The following is a 22,315-nucleotide window of genomic DNA, read 5'->3' as shown; positions in this document are numbered from 1 at the left end:
TGGCCATGCCATCACCAACATTTTTTTTAAGTTACTCAACTAAGTTCTATTATCAATCCTAAATACAGTTGAGCATTATTTTGAGTAAATGGCTGATAATTAGATGGGGACAGTTGACGATGACGCGCCCGGTGAGCAGTGTTGCTGATGGGCTTCGTTTCAGCTTTTTAATTCCACCGAACACACTGCTATTGATTCTCATCAAATAAAAACAATCTCCAATGCTTTGTTCAAAAATATATAATTGATCTAACATGCACAGCAGAATAAAACATGTGGTAATTAAAAAGAAATCTCAAGAGACATGGAACAAATTGCCAAAACAACACATAGTGCATACTGACTGACAATAGAAGAACATGTACTAAAAGAAGTGACCCAAAATTTTTAATTAAAATGATGATAAAAACATTTTTTTTATTTGGAGGTTTTTGCATAAGCAAACATCATATATACTGTAGCCTGGTAAGGCTCAATATGAATTTATACACTTACAAAAATCTTAACACTTTTAAAGCTTAACATTAGAAATAAGTACATGTAATGTGGTACTGATTGATATATATAAAACTTCTATCAAACACAGAAATCTTGCATGTTAAACAGACATTACTCAAAATGACATTATATTTATTGTTACCATAATCTATAAAATTTTGTAACAAACGGTGACAGTTTAAATATTACAAACACGTATAAAGCACCCTCGAGTTAAACACATATACATGTACTTTACATGTCCATTATTTATTTCCATTTTATCTTGGAATGTAGTTGATTTCTGTCTTCTGAGAAATGCACATATTGAATAAAATACTGTTATAATTTATCACAAGCAAGGAACTGTATAAATCCTGGTTCACACAACTGGAACAATTACCGAGGAGTCTAGGTCAAGTAACAAATTGTGAACCATTTTCTGAATATACTTGTGAAACACTTATAATCATTCACTGCCATCAAATTAGTCTTTATTATGAATATACATGTAACACTTAGAGGGTCTATAAATTATGATTTACAGAACAATGTTTTCTTAATGTATTCTATTCCATCATACTTGTTATGAAACAACTGACTTTCAACTCAGATATTTTCTCTTTCAGTGTTGGGATGACTTACCCTAAAACTTGTTTCAATGAAAAGGTTGAAGAAAGTAGAGAAAAAGTGTTTCTATTAAGCTTATGTATCATTATTTTGTATCTTATCCAACAAGGAAATGTAAATTTCAAGGCAAAAATTCAGATAATACAGGGCAGTAGTATAAGATTTCCAAGTCATTTTAGCATCTCATTTTGTTACAAAAATACAACAATGTTCTTATACAGCAACGGTACCAGACCAAAAGTCAATTTCTGGTGATTTGATTATACAATGTACAATGTAGTTTTGTTGAGTTGTTAATATTAAAAAACTGAATGTCTAGAGTACTAAATTATCTTACTCATATACAGACTTGCGATAAATATCTTTTAAAATGAAACTGAAATTACACTAACATTATGTCACACAATTCCATTGAGAACAAGGAAAAATGTCCAAGACAGTGGAAAAATTAACAAATATCAAATAAAACAAAGTCCCAATACTGTATACAGGGTTTTTTTTCGCCCCATGATATTTTCGCTCTTTACACTTGCAAACGGCTTCTCCCAATCTTTAATTTGCCCTAATACAGTAGTGTTAAAAGAGATATTATTTAAGAAATTGGAATTTGCACACTAACAAGGAGGTCGAAAGGGGCGAAAATAAAACAGTGGCGAATATTTCCCTGCATAAAGTATGTCACACAGGCTATCACAATAAGCACCTCTAACATAATCTTCACAGTCCGATTTGTCCTCATTCATTCAGTCAAAGGTCTCCCAGTTTTTCTTCGGGGAGGGATTTTCACCACTTTTGTTTGAGAGAGACTGTTCTAGAAGGTCTGAGAAAGGGTCTGACGAACGGTCAGTCGACGCCACAGAGCTACCACTTGTACGCTGAGAGCAAACAGAAGAATGGGGCGAGGAATTGTTGGGCAGTTTCATGTTAGATACATTCATAGAAGCTTGTTGAATTTGATGGGGAGTAAAGTGACTAAGTCTGGCAAGTGGCTGATGGGTATTTTGACTAGAGATGAAATGTGGCGGACTAGGGAAACCTAAATGTGGGGATTTATGTGCAAAAGGTTTTTCATCAGAACGAGGTTGATTCTGTGACTTTGTTAGAGTGTGAAGCTCCCAATTCTGCATAAGTTCATGCACACTTTTCCTTTGTTCCTCTTTGCTTTGGGTTGGTTTGGCAGAAGAGTTACACAGTGGATCAAACGTTTCAATGCCATCCAATGATCTTTCCGCTTTTACAGCACTGCCACCTTTTAAATTTTCAAAAGAGTTTTCTCGTGAAGGTCGTCCATTAGGTTTCTTGATCGCTGCTGTCCTCCTCAGCAAAGATGGAGAACCCTCACTTCTCTCTCTCAGTGTTTCAACTGTGCCAACAGTTTGTGATTTGGGTGAGGAGAAGGGGTCAAAGTCATCATCTACTGAATCTAACTGAATCAAAGGTTTAGCCGCTGCTTCTTTCTTTGGTTCTCCCTCTGGTTTAATCTGTGCGATGTCAACTTTCACTTCGTCTGACAGACTCTTTCTGGGGGCAGGCTTGGGCCTCTCTTTCGATGTACGGACACCGATCAACCGGTCCTTCACAACCACATTGTCCTCCTTCTTCTTCTCCACTCTCCGTCTCCTGGGAGGGGCTACGGGGCGGATGCCGGGATTTTCCAAGTCTGAGGTGTTACTCATCGAGTCTGAGCCATCGGCCAATGGGACAGCACTGAAGCTGTCCTGAGTGCTGGTTGATCCGATGCTGTGAGAGTCGATCTCTATGAGCGAGGAAAAGGAGGATGGAGCGGGTGAGCTGTTACAAGAGGAGTCCGATTCTTCCGTTACATCAATCTGTCAAACAAATGAAAACACAATAATTACACATTGTACAGTGACTGGTTAACAGTGACATGCAGACCTTAAAACTAATCACAAAAGACTTAGACTTTATAAACACACTGAGCTACATGCAAATTTTTTTCAATAACCTAATAAATTTCAAGTGAAATATGTTAGTAAAATTACTGCAAACAGCTCAAGAGAAGGCATCACTGTAGATTTCTTATTTTACGCGAGTACTTGTACTTAATTCCACAATCCCGCTGGTTTATATCAAATCGTGAAAACACAAAATCGCGAGCGCAGATCTTTTTACCCTAATCTCTTATAGATCTCAACACTCAGAAAATAAAAGTGAGATTATAAAAATCCCTAGGTGTGCTTCTCACGATTTTACTCAAATATGAATACCTCGCATCTACTTAGGAATCTACAGTATTCACTGTGAATGCATGTACCCTAATTGTTAGTAATAATTATAGACAATTTAGTAGAAAATATTATTTTTCTTCAAATGCTTTGAGAATTTTGAAACGTAATGTTATATATAGGAAACAATAATTTGAAATAATTTCAAGAATATTAGGATAATTAGAGCTCAACATCTTATAAAAAGTAGCATTAAACATCTCAAATGCAGCACATGTAGTAAACAGTAAACCGCTAAAAAGACACATCCATGAATTTTAATAGTTCTTAATTTTAGTCTTATGCATAATGGTAAATAAAACTAATTTATGCAAGGATTTTAAAATCAACATTTAAATAAGTTGGCACAACAAACCAAAAACCAAAAATCTGTTAGCAGAACATTTCATGTACATTAAATGGTAAAAAGCCATAGTAGTTACATGTACATGTACTAGTATCAAGAATTTTCATAAAGTAAAATGAAAAAAAACCCACCCTGATATTAACCACAAAATATTATAAGGCTCATAGACAATTGCAAGTTAGTTATTTCTCATCTCAATCATTTCTCACCTCAGTACATGTTTTAAAATGTTAAATCATTTAAAAGAAGGTTTCATTTATAAATATCCATGTGGTCTCCCAATCCCCTAAGGATGTGTGTTTTACACAAACCTGGGCATAGTGGCAAAAATGCTTCATGATAGATATGGGTTTTGTGTGTCTATAATAGGTAGAAGCTTGAAGTACAAGATATGGGTTGATTGCAATAAAACGATGTCATAAATAGCAAGGGAACTGCAATGTGGATCATCCCTATGAAGGAAATTTTAATTAGGAAAGAAGAATTCCAAACCTGAATGCACAGGATTGTTATGTGACATGGATCTCAATGAAAATTATTCTACATGTATTACTCAGTTGCAAAGGTATGATAAAGGTGACATTTATGGTGACAATGTTTACTCGCAATAACTGTTAAAGGCGTATAAAACATCTACATGTAAATACTGACTGTCTAATAAACCAGAATTTAGCATTTGAGGGTACAGTTTTCCTTTGATATTTTCAAGATTCTTTTGAATGTAGTATGATAGTGCATGCTTAAAAATCAGGCAACTTGACTAATCATCATGGATATATCTACTGGTAAATGCTACTAATATGAGTCATCTACATCATATTTTTCAAGAAAATTGTGGAGCAATTTACAAAAATAACCATTTCATTATCTATTAATTAATTATCCAAGCTCTCTATCTCTTTTTAATCCAATAACATTTCTTTCTTTTTTTCATTATCTTAAAGCTGTTTATAAAGTCTTTCAAAGACAAAGCCAAACCCCAAATCCAAACCAGCACAGTGAAAATGAATGGAACGAAAATGTACATAGCATGCAGCTGGAACAGAGAGGCAGCATACGAGAGCCAATATGAATCCGGTGATATGTGGTGCATACAGATGGGAGCCATGCGCCACTATAACCAGACATACCAAGGAGAACCTTTGAGGGGAGACAAGGTCTTCAGCACTGGCCGATTTATTCAGGGCATTCTGGATGTCGGGGTCACCTAGTAGATTGATACTAACACGGCTGTAAGGGAGGTCCATCCCGGAGTCGTCGCTGGGCCTCTCCCTCTCCTCGATGATTTGGTACGTACTCTTCCTGAAACAGAACAGAGAACACCCCTACTTAGCTTCTTACGTGTCTATGTTATTCTCGAAGAAGAAAAATGGAGATTATTTTCAAAGGTTATAAATGTGGACTAAATGTAGATTATCATCATGCTCATCCTTTACCCCAAACTTGTGATTTTTTTAACAGTGTCAACTGAAATGAGACAAAGTTTAAGGATGTCATTGTCTTTGTTTCAATTTTCTGATTTCATTGTTGTCATATTCATAACTAAGTTAAATCAGCAGAGTTCTCAAAGATTTGATTACTATGTAATTGTCATTGGTTGACAGTAAGTAATACACAAGTCTAGATAATCTGTCATTGGTTTGTCAGTAGGTCACATTAAGTCTAGATGTCAGTCATTAGTTTAACAATAGATCACAAGAAAACTTTGTTGACATGTCATTTGTTTGACGGTTAGTGATGACAAATGTAGATGATTTGTCATTTGATTGACAGTAGGTCATTACAAGTCAATATGACCTGTCATTGATAAGAAAGTCTTAATTAGCAAGTCTAATAAGTCATAACAAGGCTTAATTATCTGTCATTTGCTTTAACAGTAAGTTATAACGAGTCTTAATTTTCTGTCATTTCTTATTATAGTAAGTCATAACATATCTTAATTATCTGTCATTTGTTTAACAGTAAGTCATTGCAAGTTTTTCAAATCTAGTTTAGACAAAATAAATTACTGTGAAAAAATTTTAAGGCGAGTAAAATAAATTTTGCATAATGGGGACCATACTGTCAATTCCTTATTTTGCACAAGTACTTAGTTCCGCAATTTCGCTGTTTTGTGGCGATATGTGAAAATATAAAATGGCATGCACTGAACTTCAACTATCATTAAATATAGATCACAACTGTCAAAAAAATGACAGTGAGATTTTAAATCAGCAAAATTTTTCCTTGGATATTTATTCCTCACTTATAATCGGGAATCAACAGTATTTCATAGAGAGAGGGATGAGTTCAGTAATTTCCAGCAGCCATTATTTGTCATTACTCAAACTTACCTTGCTTGAGTTCCGTAAACCTTCAGTGACTTCACAGACTGGGTATCTGGAGACTTGCCGGGCCTCATAGGCTGTTAAGTGCAGGAATAATTAGAGCAATAAGTATTCTGAGATATTATGACTTGGTGGCTTTTGTGTCGAACTTCTGGACCATTTTGGTTGCTTTCAACATACATGCAAAATAACGCATGCCCATAACAGCCATGCAAACATTTCATTCAATTCATGCAGCGTCAGCTGTAATGTATTTAATCTTTATATAGCTCATGCAAATATTTCATATAAAACTCAGAACTGATTATGTATACTGTTCATATTGTTTTTAATTTATAATTATATGGATGATAAAAGGAAACAAATTAAATCAAACCAACTCTTCTGCCATGAATTGACTGAATTGAAAATAAAGCAGGTGTCCAAAAAATAAAGATAGGTATGCAATAATGAATGTAAGTGCAACAGCAACAAAATTATAGGAGTCCTGTTTATCTGTGTTATAACCACATGTATTCTTTCAGCATTATATATTGTTACTTTGTAAATTCCAGGCTAATCTATTAAAAAAATCATTTCTGTAAAGATTTGTGAAATCTTAAGTGCATAGATTTACATTTTATTAACTTTGACGCTCGATTAGTCAGTCCAAAAATATGCAATTTTTCGTGCACCATAATTTGCAACTTTTTTAAAAACATATGGAACTGTAGCTCCCAAATTGTCCATCCGAATTCTTTTGGCTGGGAGCTACAGCTACATTAATTTATTCATGCTTTATTTCATGAAATCAATTTATTTCATAAAATTTTTAATTATGAAATTATACAGTACTGATACTCTTTAAGTCAATATCTAAAAGATTAATCATCACCACATGCATGTACATACATTAAAAAAAAACATTATTCTCTTTGGATGCATATGCAAGTCTATGCACCATAAAATCATAAAATCTCTGTTTATATATTGACACGCCCACTTACTCGCTGGGCTCGCAGTTCTTGCCCCAGATTGATGGTGTTGGGTCGATTGCGATTGCGATTGTTTGCAGGGGGGCGTGAAGATTTTCCTTCATCCTGAAACACATAAACTTTCAAGGGGCTGCTCAAGAAATTCTTCCTCATCAAAAATACATGCATCAAAACCCTAACAACACCCCATAACCAACTGGAAACTCTGGACAGGGCAAGTAAAATTCATTTTAACTCCAAAATGTTATAAATGTATTTCTAAATTGAAATTTCTGGAAGATTTGGGTACTTGTGCAATGGAAATGGAGAAATGTGTATGAACTTAAAACATGTAAAATAAAATGAACTGCAAGCATGGCCAATGATTACAGCAAGCATGGATAAATCAAGGGGATACAAACACACACAGGATAATAATGTACCGGGTATATGATAACACTGGAGTCTTATGGTGGATATCTTATATATTGCTATGATCTAATCTCATTTCTCACATGCCTTTATATACATGTACCGGTATTTCTAGAATGTAGAGTGCTATAATTAGGGTAAACAGACAATATTTCATCAACAATGCAACCACATACATGTATAACTACAAGCTGTTTAAAATCAAACACCATTTTTTCTCTAAAGCAATGCTCACGAACATTCATTACACCACTAAATGACATCAAAATGCATGTTTTATATTTTTACAATACAAATTATGGACAAAGTTTTTTGCTTGACTTTATATAAATCATTTTATGAAATTTTTTAAGAATTACAGTAGGCTGTCTCTAACCAGTGCAAATAATGCAGTATGATTATTATTCTCATAGGTATAAAATGAATGAATAATGTTTGAATCAATATAAATAACTGCCGAAATGTTTCAATTGAGTTTCTTGACAAAAGAGACATGTGCATGACCTATATTTCAATTGATTTTGTAATATGTAATTCAAGTCTATATTATTCCTACTATAAATCACTTTTTCCATTCTGCGTTGATAAAAAGGGACCATACCTTGGATTTCTGTAGTTCTGAAAATTTGTCTTTGAAATTTGAAAAGTTCTTCTTTGTTCTATCTCGAATCTACAGAAGAAAAATCACAAAAGATCAGTGATATATACAGCTTTTAGTTTTACATTGACTGAAAAAGAAATGCCAGTCAGGACTATCTGTTATGCTCTGTAAATGATGACATTACACTTCATGTTCATGATGGTGATTACTCTCAGAACTCCATGATCAAATGACTTAAATGATTTATTAACTTCAAGACCCCCAAAAAATTTTGTTCATGCCTTCAAGAAAAGTTTAGAATCTATTATAGCCAAAGTATTAAGAGGCTGTAGATATAGATAGATTAGTGAGAAAACTTAATTAATTTTTTGGGGGTAAAGCTTTTCTAGAACAGATGCAGAACAATTCAATGCACCCTAAAATATCTTAATTTCATTGTATATGCACATTACACAATCAGTTTGAATTCACTTTGCATTTCTTGTATGAATCAGGCCTTATAAATCTAAATGCAACTCTTGCAAACAAATGTCAAAATGCTAAAAACAATGATACATGCAGATCAAAACAATGAGTTTCAATAAAATTCAAAGGAAGAAAAATGGGAAAAGAAAATAAAGATCATATACCATGTTATTAAAAATTTGTGAATAAATTATTTCACTTGTCATGATTGGTTTCCATGGTTTGTGGCTATAAAAGTATGTACTGATTATATATGATAAGTGATTTGATTTTTGCTTTCAAAACTGGGGTGTTTTTTTTCACTTTAAAACCAAAAATAAAATTTTCATAGTAGACATACATGTATTTCCCATTCAATACAGATAATTATAGATTGTCTTGAGTATGATATGTTCACTTTAATCAATGAGTTAATGTAAATAGATTGCCTGCCCATAAGCCTTTTTTCTGTTACAAAATTATTCTTAAAATATTAGACATCATATAAAGTAGTCATCTTTCTGATGTTGAATCAAGATATTAATTAAATTAATAATACTTATGAAATATCAAGACAAATTGATTGCATGCTTTGCACAATATAATTTAATTTAATAGACAGACATGACAAATCATCTTTGAATTCTTAGGGCACAAAATTAATATAAATCAATATACATGTCTAAAATTATTATATAGAAAAAGAAATTATGATAACAACCCCAAACCATTGATATTTCATTAAATGAAATTTGTTTTAGAACCACTGAACCAATAAACTATACAGGTGTGAGATAATGAATTTGATATGGTGAGGTATATATGGGTATAGCTAGTGATTTTTGTGATAATTCAAAGTCTGTAATTCATCGTTAGTTATTGTATATAAATATCTGAATTAAATTATACTGCAGTAGTCATAAAGCAAAGGACATTTTTTTTATAATAGCCTTACAATAGGTAAACTGTTCAGCAAATAGGATCCACATTAGACATCAAATCAAGTTATTGTAATATATTAAATCTACATGTCTATAATTTCCTTTTGAGACAATACTTGTACAAGTGATGGTGAAGCTGCTATAATGGTTAGGCTGACAGAGGACTGAGCTTGCTTGCAATGCCTGCACTATATACAGGCAGAATATCTCACAATAATGCAGTTAACATAAACATAGGCCACAGACATGAAACATATGGACAAGACACATGCTAATGACTTACAGTATCCATCATATTGGTGACTGTTGGAGCAGCCTGTGTTATAAATAATCACAATACAAAAAGCTGAATAGCCTCCCCTTATACCCATGATAAACACAAAATAACAGATGTGATTTCTACAAATCAATGCCAGACTGATATTTCAAAAGATCTAAATGTGAATATTTTTCTTTATGATACACAATACTGATGATTTACAATAGCAACATGGAGATAAACAAAAAGTGTGTATGTGTAATACATGTATATCTTTAAGTGGATAAATGAATATCTTAATAATTTGTGTGCTTTGTACTATTAATTATGGTAAAAAAAATGATTGGATATTTTTCAAAAATAAGTTTTGTGCTTATTCCTTGAACATATATTTTTGTATTTCAGCACTGAAGCTCACCTTTTCTTTAAAGTCAGCCCAAACATCTTTACTTCCTTTCTGCATTCGTTTACCCTGAGACTGTAATAGATAAATACATGTAACATGAAATAAATAAATAACAGAGATGTGAATGAAATTTCTGTTCTCTCCTTGAGCAAGGTGCAGTTTTGAGAACAAAGGTAATGTTACATTCATTGTAATAAAATTCATTAAATCCTGTGAAAAATAATTATAATGATCAATACAGATTTTATTTTTTACATTTTTAATATCTCCCACATGTATACTATTATGTAAATGTATATCGCATGAGTCAGAAGTTATAAGTACATACATACATACACATGTATAATTGCCTTTTTCCATCTGAAGTTCAATTTTCTAAGTCAGCATGAAACATTGTTCCGAATGACATTAGTAAACCAGTCCTTGTCTTTTTAACACCATTCTTATACTGTCCATAACATTGTGAAACTGATCCTTATACTAACCTTGACATTCTAAAACCTGTCCTTGAACTCTCTTTGTTACTATGATCTTAACATTATAAATCCAATTTGACCTTGTTCTTGTTGTACTAACCTTGACATTATGAAGCCAGTCCTTGTACCGGGATTGAGTATTCAGTTTGTCAGCTCGTGTCATGGCTTCTCTCTCAAAGATGTCTGTAAATCCCTCTCCGCAGTTTAACATATCCAATCTCTCATTGATAAACTAAAATGCCATGAAAAATTGGTGAATAAGCAAGTCAACAGCAAAATTATAATTTTAAATAATGGAGAATTTCATCAATCAATCCTAGGGAGTAGAGACTTGTCCTGGTTTTGTTTATTTTTACTATATCATGAATCATTTGATATTCTTTTAATATGGTTGTGAACATTTTATTGGATCTAACAAAGCTCTTATCAAACTGATTCAGCAGAATATTTTTATGTTACACAATGCAAAGAGAAATAATAATGCTAATACCTCTTGAAATATTTGTAGATGAAGAATTTTTTCTAGGAAAGGTTGCATGGATTCTGGTCTTGACTGTACAAATGCTTGTGGATTAAAGGTGATTTCTTCTCCAGGGTGAAACTTTAGAGCATCCCTGTAGCCACCTACAAAAAGCCCCATAATTGTTAACTTATTGTATTCACAAAGTTAACATAAATGCTTCAAAGTACACTAGGTACTCTTTCATCATGTTTGCCTGATTATCCAGTAGATATCCCGCATGAAATTCAAAACAATTTTATATCTTACACTAGGAATATGATGTCAGAACAAATTTTGTGGAACACTGTTGAAATGATATATATTAAAATATCTTTTTTCAAGTCTCTCCCAAGATCTGTAATGGAAGGGGATTTTTATGCTATCCATTTCTCTTTTCAAGGCTAAGAGATGGAAAAGACAATCAATGGATAAAAATTACATTTTGTCAAAAGTTATGCAAAACTCTATGTCAGAGATCATTTGTTATTTTTTAACACCTACCTATCAACTTCACAAGGGACATGAGGAAGGTTTTGGGAATAGCATCACCAGAGGCTGCCATGGCAACATTGATTTTGTCTTTTTTAAGGTACTTCTTCAAATAGGATTGCTGAAAAGATGAGAAATACTTAAAAAAAAAACAACTTTACGGTGGTACAGGACACCTCCTTGATGTGACCTATTGTTTATGAAATAAACAGTGAAATGAAGTGTAATTATATAAGTAGTTTCTTTCTCAATATGGTCACCTAGCAGGGTAGAGCAGTGGGTTAGAGGGTTTATTACAAATCTATAAGTCATGAGTTTGAATCCCGCTGGGGGTTTTACATTTTTTACCTCTTTATATATTTTCAAAAGCTATTTTTTGGTTAAAAATATGGTAAAATTTGAAAATTCTAAACCTGTGAAAGTATTCTAATTATAATGTACTTTAATCCACATTAATATTGACAGATGTCCAATACCACTTTTACATTTTCATCATTTCATAAATCAACCTCCAAGTTGTATGTATACTAAACATGTAAACAAAGTACTGGATATACACATAATTGACTATTTATTGTTAGCTCCATGTCCAAAAGACTATAGAGCTATTAAACTTACAATTTCTGAAGGTAGTTCCTCTAGATCATTAAAACAGGTTTTGATTGTGTTTTCATCCACATCAACTACTACAGCATCTCCAAGCTCACTTTCTCGTACTTTCTGGAAAACAAATAAAAAGTACATAAATGAATAAGTAGAATAACGTATAATGCAAGTATAAATATAATGTGACTTTTAAAAAAGATTAAGTATAATGTAAACAGGATAATATAATTTACTTCATATAACATGTACAGGATCAACAGAGTTTCAAAAAACATTTTACCTCCAAGAGCGATTTGTGGGCTCCAATTAAATATGGCATTGGTGCACTGAAATATTGACATCATAATAAATACATATGTATGTATATATGTAAGTTGATAGAAAGCTAATTTTTTTTTTATTATATCAGATAAAGGTTTAGAAATGCAAACAGACTTATTTTTATCAGAGAACATTACTAGATGCAAAGTAGGTCACCATACCTGAGGTAGTCAATCAGGAAAGCTGGTAAAACTGGAATGAACAGGTGTTGCCTACGAAAACAAGGTAAAACAGCTGATTAGTGAAGAAACATTAGAATTCACCAGTACTTGTACTAGTACTTATGGCTATATTACATAACGAAAATCATCAATGTTCATTAATAACCCTGAACAATACATTGTAACCAACTTTTACTATTAGCAACTTTATTTTGTGATGTACTAGATATAATCAGTTTCACAACTGATTTGGTAGATAACTATAGATTCTTCATTTTACGCAAGTACTTAATTCCACTATTCAGCCGTTTTCCATTAAATCGTGAGCATATCAAATCACAAATCCCAAATTTTTATCATAGTTTCATGTTGTTTACTTATTCGAAAAATAAAAGCGAGATTTTAAAATTTGTCAGATGTGCTTCTCCTGATTTTACACAAATATTAATTCCTCGTTTTAAAAGGAATCTACAGTAACTTAACAATTACAAGAAACAATTACTCACAAATAGTATCATGATTGAGACTTACCAATGCATCGGGTAGAGGAGTGTGGCAGAGGCGTGCACGCAGGCCGTCAGTCGGTTCAGTCGCTTGGAGGTTATCACAATTCGGCGCTCATTAAGCATGCTGGCAAAAACCATCATCATCTTCTCAGTGTCCACAGCATTAAAGTACTCTGTCAGGTTTCTCTGGAAAGTCAAATACGTCGGTATTGTGGGCTGATTTGTTATGAAATATTTACTCCTGATGTAACTGTTAGTTTACAGGAAGGACAATGATCAATTTTATTACATCATGCATATCTTTATTTAATTTGCATGATATTCTCCCTTTCAATGCTTTAACTGTCTATCTGTGTATAAAACTAGAGGTACTGTGAGCAAGCTCACAATTGATACCCCCCGCTAAGAAAAAAATCATAACGCGTGTATTTTTGCTATTATAGAAAATATTGGATGAATCTATTTCACTGACCATTTTCTATAAATAACAACTGCTCTATTTTTTAAAACTGTTAATGCTAATAGGAGTAAACAAACCAATTTCTATCCTTTAATTCCATTTTATTTTAAGTTAACTGTAAATGCATGAGGACATTTGCATCCTTCCTTTAACAACCATGACTCAAATCAAACTCGTATCAAACGAAATCCACATGTCAAGCAGCCATGTAATATTTAAACATTTTGAATTATTGGTATACTGAGCCCGATTTTTTCCAAATAAAAATTTCATCGGGGGAGGCCATTTTCAGAGAAACGGGGATGAAAATCTTAAAATAATTTTATGTGGCCTGAGAAGAGCAAGCTTTGCGTCAAATTTTAGCTTCTAATATTTCCATTAATACAAGCAATGACACAGACAAAATTTAGCATTTTCGAAACAATGACCTTGAACTTCATCAATTGACCTTGGGTCAAGGTCATGACACACCCTTACGTCATAAGCAATATTTGTGTGAAGTAAGAACATTCAATGCTTCTCCATAAGGAAGATATGGACCGGACATAAGCAATCTTTGTGTGAAGTAAGAACTCCCAAAATTTCTCCATAAGAAAGATATGGACCGGACACGAATTTTGCATTTTTTCTGCCAGTGACCTTGACCTTGCACGAATGACATTGGGTCAAGGTCATTACACACTCTTATGTCATAAGCAATCTTTGTGTGAAGTAAGAACTACCAATGTCAATGTTTCTCTTTAAGAAAGATATGGACCGGACACATATTTTGCATTTTTTTCTGCCAGTGACCTTGACCTTGCCTGAATGACCTTAGATCATGGTCATGACACACTCTTAGGTCATAAACAATCTTTGTGTGAAGTAAGAACCACCAATGTTTCTCCATAAGAAAGATATGGACCGGACACAAATTTTGCATTTTTTCTGCCAGTGACCTTGACCTTGCCCAAATGACCTTGGGTCAAGGTCATGACACACCTTTAGGTCATAAGCAATCTTTGTGTGAAGTAAGAACTTCCAATGTTTCTCCATAAGAAAGATATGGACCGGACACGATTGCACAGACAGACGGACAGACAGACGGACAGACAGACGGACGGACGGACAAGGTGATTCCTATATACCCCCCCAAACTTTGTTTGAGGGGGGTATAAATATGATAAACATATAGATGTATAAACAGAGTGTTATTGCAGTGTGATACATAGAAATTGCTCTTCAAGTATACAAGTTTGTGACACATGTAATACATGTACATGTATGTTTCTGTATGAACCAGTATACAGTATGTTCCAATGTACCACATACCAGTAATGTTCCAGTGTGTACTTCTGCATGACATTTGGAGTAAGTTCTAGTGTGTAATAAATGGAGTATATTTCAGTTTATACAACAGTGGAACAGATGGAGTATGTGCCAGTACATGTACTGGTATGTAACAATACTTACACTAGATGGAATACAGGGGAGTTTCTCAGGATCCGGTGGTGTAAATGTCCATTCCTGGATGAGCAAATTGCTCTCAATTAATATATAAATCAATAACAATATTGAAATACAATCTAATTGGTACAAATAATTATACACTCATCAAGTAAACATAATTTCCCTTTTGGAACATTTCACCTAAATTGACCAACAGAAGAGTCCATACCTCTTGTCCTGCCACAATATTGGTGGTCTGGTTGGGATTTGGTACCCCATTGGCATAGGCCGCTCTCAGGAGATCAGTCACATCATTGTCCTCGCTCCGATTTATCATCTCCGCCAACAGGTTCAGAAGTTTGTAAAACACTTCGAACCAAGGCAGAAAACTGAAAAAAAAAAAAAAATAAATATTGCAATATACTGTGGTTTCATTCATTTTCGTGGGTATCAATTTTCGTGGATTTTCTGAAAACCACAATTTCAAGGATACGTAATTTCGTGGCCAATGATCCTATCATTACAAAATGTTAGTTGATATTGAACTTCAATGAACATTTAATTTCGTGGATGAACTTGACAACGAAATCCACGAAAATTGGTATTCAACGAATATTGATGAAACCACAGTATGTGTATCTAAGGTATTTCTATAGGGTTCTTTGGTTTTAACAAATTGACTAGCTTCTCTTCTGTTTCTGTTCAGCAAAGAACACAGTCAAAATCATTTCTCTTATATAGGTTATCACTACACTAAAGCAGTTTTAATTACCTAGTGTTATTTGAAACTTTTTACAGGTGTTTAATAATACTGAGACAATGCACTGCATTCTCCATCAAAAAACAATACACAACGCCATATATTTACCCTCAATATGACCGTACACATAATGTCATTACAATGATAGATAGGTTGGAAAGAGTGGTCACCCCTAATTACCTGACAACACATAGGCATGTCTGAGCTCCTGTAGCGTAGCGACAATATCCAAACTTGTATTTACTCTCAAGGTCAGTCAGCACGAAGGTGAAGTGGTCCACTGTAGTCCTGGGTTAATAGCATACATTATCAGTAAAATTATCACATGGGAAATACCCGGTATACAAAACATGGTCTCAACTATAGGCTCCTTATATATCATATACATGTACTTCAAAAACTGATTTGAAATCCTTTATCATGTTATGTATAATGAAACTGAATTCAAATTCTAGCATTTTTCTTTTTCTGAGTATGCTACAATGTATGAGTATTATTTAGAGTTAGTAATGTTAATAAAACAGAGCAAATCTATCTATCGTAAGTTAAAACAATATCTAGCAGCGTGATAGGAATTAAAATCTAGCCCAAATCAAACTATGAATACATGAGTAGAGCAATGGATGAGCTTCTTAGTACGCCTTTATTCAAATTTTGTTCTATACAAACTTTCACTGAAACTTGCATAGATATCTTTTGTCTGAAAATTTAGAAAATATAGACAAGAACAGAATTCCTGGTATTGAAATTACCAGTAAGTATTAAATGAAAATATTCAAAGCAACAAATTAAAATCAAAATGCAGCATTCATGCTTTCCATTTGCAACAAAGTATACCACGATTCTTCACAGTAAGACATTGAGTGAGTGATCCTGATTGTACACAGAGACGCTTGATTCTGCACTCCAAGAAGCCATACACAGAGGTCAGCAATTAATGGTTAGTAAGCCCGCGGCCATGAAAAACTTACGTATACCTGTCAGTCTCGCAAGGGAAAGCAAAGCTTGGTACCGACTTGAGAGTGTCCTTGAAAAAAAAGGATACTGATAAACTTTTTGAAATTTAGGATTCAATATCCTGTAGAAGGAGAAACATTCGTTGAGTATTTTATTTTTTTATTTTCATTGGGATTATTAATCAACAGAATTAAATTCAGACAATTTTGTACCTCAGTATTCATAAATACAGCGTTGATACATTTTAGAGATTACGAAGGACAAAATTTAATCCCAACAAAATTTTATTTGGTTTAAAAACAACAAAATTTTAACCCAACAAATATATGTGCTTCTACAGTATTTGCTGTTAAATCTGGTAATCTCATATCTGAGGGATCAAGAGAAAAACTTGATCCAAAGATATCATAAAAAATTTAGATAACGAGGGTTTTTTCTGTGCACGGATTTTGTAATACAAATCATAAAAAGAAATATCAGTTTGCAGCTGTCTGTCTCAATGTTACAAATAATATTGCATTAAATTTCACAAAGGAAATTTAACAAAAATGTAGTTCACATTTGATAAACAGGGCCCATGCAGACATTTTTGTTATCATAACATCAAAGTCATGTTGTGAAGCACATACTAAATTGTTCAAAATGATCATCACAGAGGTCAATAACTTCAGAGTAATCATAAACCTTCTGACCCTATATAAATTGACAATCGTCAAGTATAGAAAAAATACTACATCCAAGCAATTGCTTTAAACCTCCCTCTTCAATAATACCAGTTACTTAACGAAAATTCACAATGGGCCATAAGAAAAAAACTTAGGGGAAAATCAACATTTCAATCAGAAAGTAAGTGCACCTGTCAATGATAGGGCAGGTGTATTATCTGAATTGTCAAAATGGTCGGCCATGTAGATATCAAGTTTTTCTTACTATCTACATTGGCCATGGATATCAGGTATCATTATCTTTTTCCTTATCAGTCCATTGAACTTTAACCTTTAAACTACTTAAGCACAAAGTAACAGACTACTGGAGGTACATGTAATACTTAATGGATTTCTGATTGGCCAAATTTGAAATTTTGAAAACTTTACTTGCACTATTAAATTATTCACAATGAAGGTTTCACATTTCGCCTTGTTGTAACTTGACATCAACACATTAATCATTAAAATATAAGTTCTACAATATTAATTCAATATTAAGCATATTCATCACTTCCCCATGTGTCAGACAATATGCATTCTAGTCCACAAAATAATGTAAAACAACCTGGTGAAAGGAAAGTACTGTCCCAAAGAAACCACCTATATACAGTACAAACAACGGGAAGGTTTTTACATGACAATAATTAACCTACAAGGTATTAATATTACACCTCCTTATTTACAACATAACCGAGAACCACTTTCAACCTTTGATCCACGACCAAATGTTGTATGTACATTGTACCTTATGCAATGACTTCACTGACCATTTAATGCTAGAAACGACACTCCCTAATGCCCATCCTATAGAAAAGCAAATTCATGCATGTACAACTTATCTACATCCTGTCACTCTATAATTTCGAAGCTGAATTAACTTTTATTAATAGAAAATATAGTTCCACCCTTGACTCCTTAAACCACAAGCAAAATTGGTATAATAGTACAAAATGAAAGTGAAAAATCTATAGCACTCACATCTCTAAGTGCATAATACTTTGACGCTGGTGATTTAATACAAACTAGTAAATATAAGTACTGGTACATGTATATATAAATGTGTACATCAGAAAGATTTAAAAGTATTAAATGTTACACTTGTGGGATATCCCTATAATAAACTTGTTCCTATAACAACTTCAACCAAACTCTGACCAATCTTCCCCCCAGAATATTTCAATCACCCCTACTCCTACCGCCATTCTCAATGCAGAGCAGGGGTATATATAAGTGACAAAGCACAAATAAGAATAAAATCTTTAAAACAACAGAGAAGGCTTTATATCCAGTTCTGTTGCCTCACATTACCTCATCTTCGTAGTTTGGAGGATATTTCTGCACTATAAAGGTTTCCTCTGAAAAAAGAATGAACAATAACCATTTTATGTATTATGAAATTTAAATATACACTTCGCTGTCAGAGAAGTAACTAAATTATATTTCAGTTCTTTTCTTTTGAATTTTTCCTTTTGATTTTTTTTTTTAATTCTGCTTTTCATGACCTTTTTTTCTCTTTTTTTCCAGTTTCATTCAATTTCTAAGGATTTTTCTAGGTAAATAATATACCGGTATTATATCAATAACATAAAGAATGAATCTTGATAAATGTTTCCTTTGCTTCACAAATTTCAGGCTCTGGCTATTAGGCCCAGTGAGAGGCGAGGTTAAGTACTTCCTGGTAACAATATAAACACGCAAAGGCTATAGCACATCTACACCCAACAGGGCTGCGAGACAGTACACAAATTCTTGGGCGTGCTTAGCAGGACTAGGAGCTACTTACTTCCATCCTTGTCGCATTCAGGTTTTGCCACTTCAAGGAAAACTTCAAATATTCTCTCAGGGTTCGTCCTGAAACACAATTACATTCTTCAAATTGCAATTATAGAAAATTTCACATCTGCATGAGTTCATGAGGCTACTTAACTTTACAACCTTGAGCTGTTTTTCAATCATGATTTAGAATTTACTCCTTTTCATCATTTTTTATCAGTTAAATGGAAACCATCAGTGGAAATTTTCATTATTCATTCAATAACTTGGAAATTGAAAAATAAAGATTTCAATTTTAACATTTTCCTTTCTTTAATACATGTACATACAAATGCTCAAGACTACATTTAAGATTAGTCACTGTGGTATATTGCAGGTGAGTACATCATAACATATTGCACTCCTCAGTATCTCTCAGGAAATTGTTGTAAATTGGAAAGCATGGTTCTCTTTAATATTTAGCTAATATACAAATCTTTTAATTTGGAATGCATGGTTCTGTATAATGTCTGGGTGATATACAGGAATTTTCTTAAATTTCGGTTATAATGAAATCTTTGCTGTAGTTAAATGAATCTCTCCAAATATATCCCAACACAATATCCCAGCAAAATACCGTAAGCATATTTTCTTCTTCCAGAAAAGAAATTTTTATCCAACAAGAACACCTATCATAAATGAATGCAATGTTTGAGCACAGACTTCAAATGAAGAAAATTCCTAGAGACCATTTGCATGAAACAAAAATGAACAGTCATTATTAATTAATCATTTGTAGGGAGAGGGCTACATAATATAAAACTTATGTCCAATTCCATTGTACAGTAATATATAACAATGAGATATGCTCAAAAAAATCATTTGTATTGCATAAGCTTTCATCAATTTAATCATGAAACACACTACTTCAAAGGCCATGTCAAAGCTATAAAATCGCACATTTTAGCCCTGCCTATTTAAGTTGACACAAGAGGAATAAACACAGGCTTCTAAAAGCAACTCAAAAGTGGTGCTAATTAAGCAATATGATTTTGATATATTAATGTTACAATTACGGTAAATACAGTTGAACTTCAGTTCTGTATCTCAAACACCAATATCTCGAATACAATAGATATATATGTCAAAGTAATTTGTAAGTCCCAACGACTTATACTTTAAGTATTTCACCATTGACATCTTGAATACTCATATATCTCAAAGTATCTCAAAGTATATCTCAAACTAGTCACATCTAGTTCGAGATAAAGAGGTTTGACTGTATATTCATGCAGGCTTAATGATCTGTAATTAATCCTATACCTTATATTCAATAACTTTTGCAAAGGTCTAATTTTAGTTTTTTTGTAATCACTTTCACATCGCAAAATATTTAATACGCAGAGTTTATATCCGATATTGTTTGCTATAGGATACTTTTAAAGATGCAAAAAATTTTAAAAAGTTACACATTTTCCTCATTTTTGCAAATTTTGTGACACGCAAATAAAAAACGGAGATACGGTACAATCTAATCAGAAATCTAACTTTCTACATTTTAAATGCGGATTAACAAATGCAAAAGATCTTAACTTGGTTAAATTTGGATCCAAAATCAAGAATCTTTCATTTCATTCTGAATATCTTACACCAATTCGATTTATTATCGTCTAAACCACTAAAAAAGTTCATTGACAAGGTTTTATAGATGATGGATCAATAGAATTGGAATTTGTTGGAGGAAAATAATAGGAATATTTAGTGATGGACTTGTTATTTTATATACCATTGATATACTGCCATCCAGTTATATAATTTATCAAATTAAAATGTATACAATTCAAAAACAATACAGAAAAAAGTTTTAAATATTTAAGCTGAAATTGCATATGCATTCTTGAATTTAGTGATAAGTGGACATAAACTATTGCATGAAGAATTGTGTCATGTTTTATGGATTTTTTTTTTTTTGATATTGTACGTCCTATAACACATCAGGATGTGCAGACAAATTACATGTATGCCAGAGATTTTACGAATATAGATAAATCTTCCATAAAAGTCATAAAATAACTCTGATCATAAAGGACAAACATAATTAAGTAATCAGTTACAAAAAAATATGTTAATGTTTTTGGTAAATTGTCTAAAGTTTTGGTAAAACTTACAATACTATTGGTATTCAAAATGCCTAAAAATTGTTACTTATATAGTCATACTTGTGATGACGTGTTCTTGAATGAACATTACAAATTTCTAATGCAAACATAAGAAAATGAAATGGAGGCATGATGACATTATCAACAAGATGTTGATAGTACATAAATAAGAATAAACTATCATGATAATGTAAAATTAGTATGTACTAGCTATGGAGAGTATGCAAATTTTTGTTCTGTTCGACAAATTACGGGAGAGTTGCCTTGATCCATGTAATCAAGCATTTTGGTAATGATAATTAAGGCAGTGAAGACAGCTTTTGTACTCATGTTCATAATATACTTGGCATTTAGCAATGCAAGCATTATCTAAGTGACTCTTGTTCATGGAGTTTATATATTTTCACAATTGATTAGAAATAATACAACTTTAACTGTTTAAAAGCTATTCCATGATCGCTAGTAAAGTATGTTTCAGATGGCGTATAAAATACATAAGAGTTAATCGATAAGAATAAGTTTATGTTAAGATGGACCTTAAACACCAGTGAACCATGACACGCCTTCTAAAGTAAAGTAGACTGCATATCATAGATATCATTCGAGTAAAAAATGTAAAAGGATTACCTTAATCGTGAACCCATTTCACCTAATCTTTGAGCGATATGTTTCTTTACTTCTTTCCATGGCTACATATTGGCATACTTGAATAACTGTTGTAAAATTCGCTATTTACGCTAAACAACAAATTTCATCCGTTTTGACAGGAAGTGACCAGCCATGAATTAATTCGGATAGCCTCGGGGCTTAACACACACGTCATTAATTCGTACTTGAATCAAACTAATGTATGTTTCAGTTTACAAAATGAATTCGGGCGACCTCTATGTAAAATTTATTAATTTCCAATTAATCAGTTTCAACTCTCTATTACAGTATATGTTCTTTTCAGGCTCTCTAGAATTAAAT

General features: G+C 32.8%; 1 protein-coding gene across 6 annotated transcripts; it reads right to left on the bottom strand.

Moving 5' to 3' along the window:
* Nucleotides 1-224: 224 nt before the first annotated feature.
* LOC128156530 (DENN domain-containing protein 1B-like) lies at nucleotides 225-22,305 on the bottom strand. Of its 6 annotated transcripts, none has more exons than XM_052818699.1 (21): nucleotides 21,974-22,305; nucleotides 19,219-19,286; nucleotides 18,744-18,790; nucleotides 16,743-16,798; nucleotides 15,952-16,059; nucleotides 15,241-15,400; nucleotides 15,036-15,089; nucleotides 13,149-13,309; nucleotides 12,618-12,668; nucleotides 12,416-12,461; nucleotides 12,148-12,249; nucleotides 11,542-11,650; nucleotides 11,029-11,162; nucleotides 10,639-10,770; nucleotides 10,075-10,134; nucleotides 9,681-9,713; nucleotides 8,013-8,081; nucleotides 7,013-7,105; nucleotides 6,033-6,103; nucleotides 4,830-5,001; nucleotides 225-2,936 (listed from the first exon to the last, which is right to left on the bottom strand). In XM_052818699.1, the coding sequence occupies exons 1-21, from the start codon at nucleotides 21,988-21,990 to the stop codon at nucleotides 1,851-1,853; spliced, it is 2,829 nt and encodes a 942-aa protein (XP_052674659.1). In that variant the 5' UTR covers nucleotides 21,991-22,305; the 3' UTR covers nucleotides 225-1,850. The 6 variants fall into 6 exon arrangements, with proteins under 6 accessions (XP_052674659.1, XP_052674663.1, XP_052674660.1 ...); XM_052818703.1 differs by having other exon boundaries at nucleotides 4,926-5,001; XM_052818700.1 differs by having other exon boundaries at nucleotides 16,749-16,798.
* Nucleotides 22,306-22,315: the final 10 nt, after the last annotated feature.

This window comes from Crassostrea angulata, chromosome 7 (assembly GCF_025612915.1).
Source record: "Crassostrea angulata isolate pt1a10 chromosome 7, ASM2561291v2, whole genome shotgun sequence".
Lineage (NCBI taxonomy): Eukaryota > Metazoa > Mollusca > Bivalvia > Ostreida > Ostreidae > Magallana > Magallana angulata.
This window is presented reverse-complemented; position numbering and strand designations above follow the sequence as displayed.

Excerpts from the sequence above, each read along its gene's own strand:
- LOC128156530 (XM_052818699.1), bottom strand. Across the intron at positions 13,310-15,035 it reads TCCCCTGTATTCCATCTAGT|AGAAACCTGACAGAGTACTT; the intron begins GTAAGTATTGTT and ends TTGACTTTCCAG. Across the intron at positions 10,135-10,638 it reads ACTGGCTTCATAATGTCAAG|TCTCAGGGTAAACGAATGCA; the intron begins GTTAGTACAACA and ends TATCTATTACAG.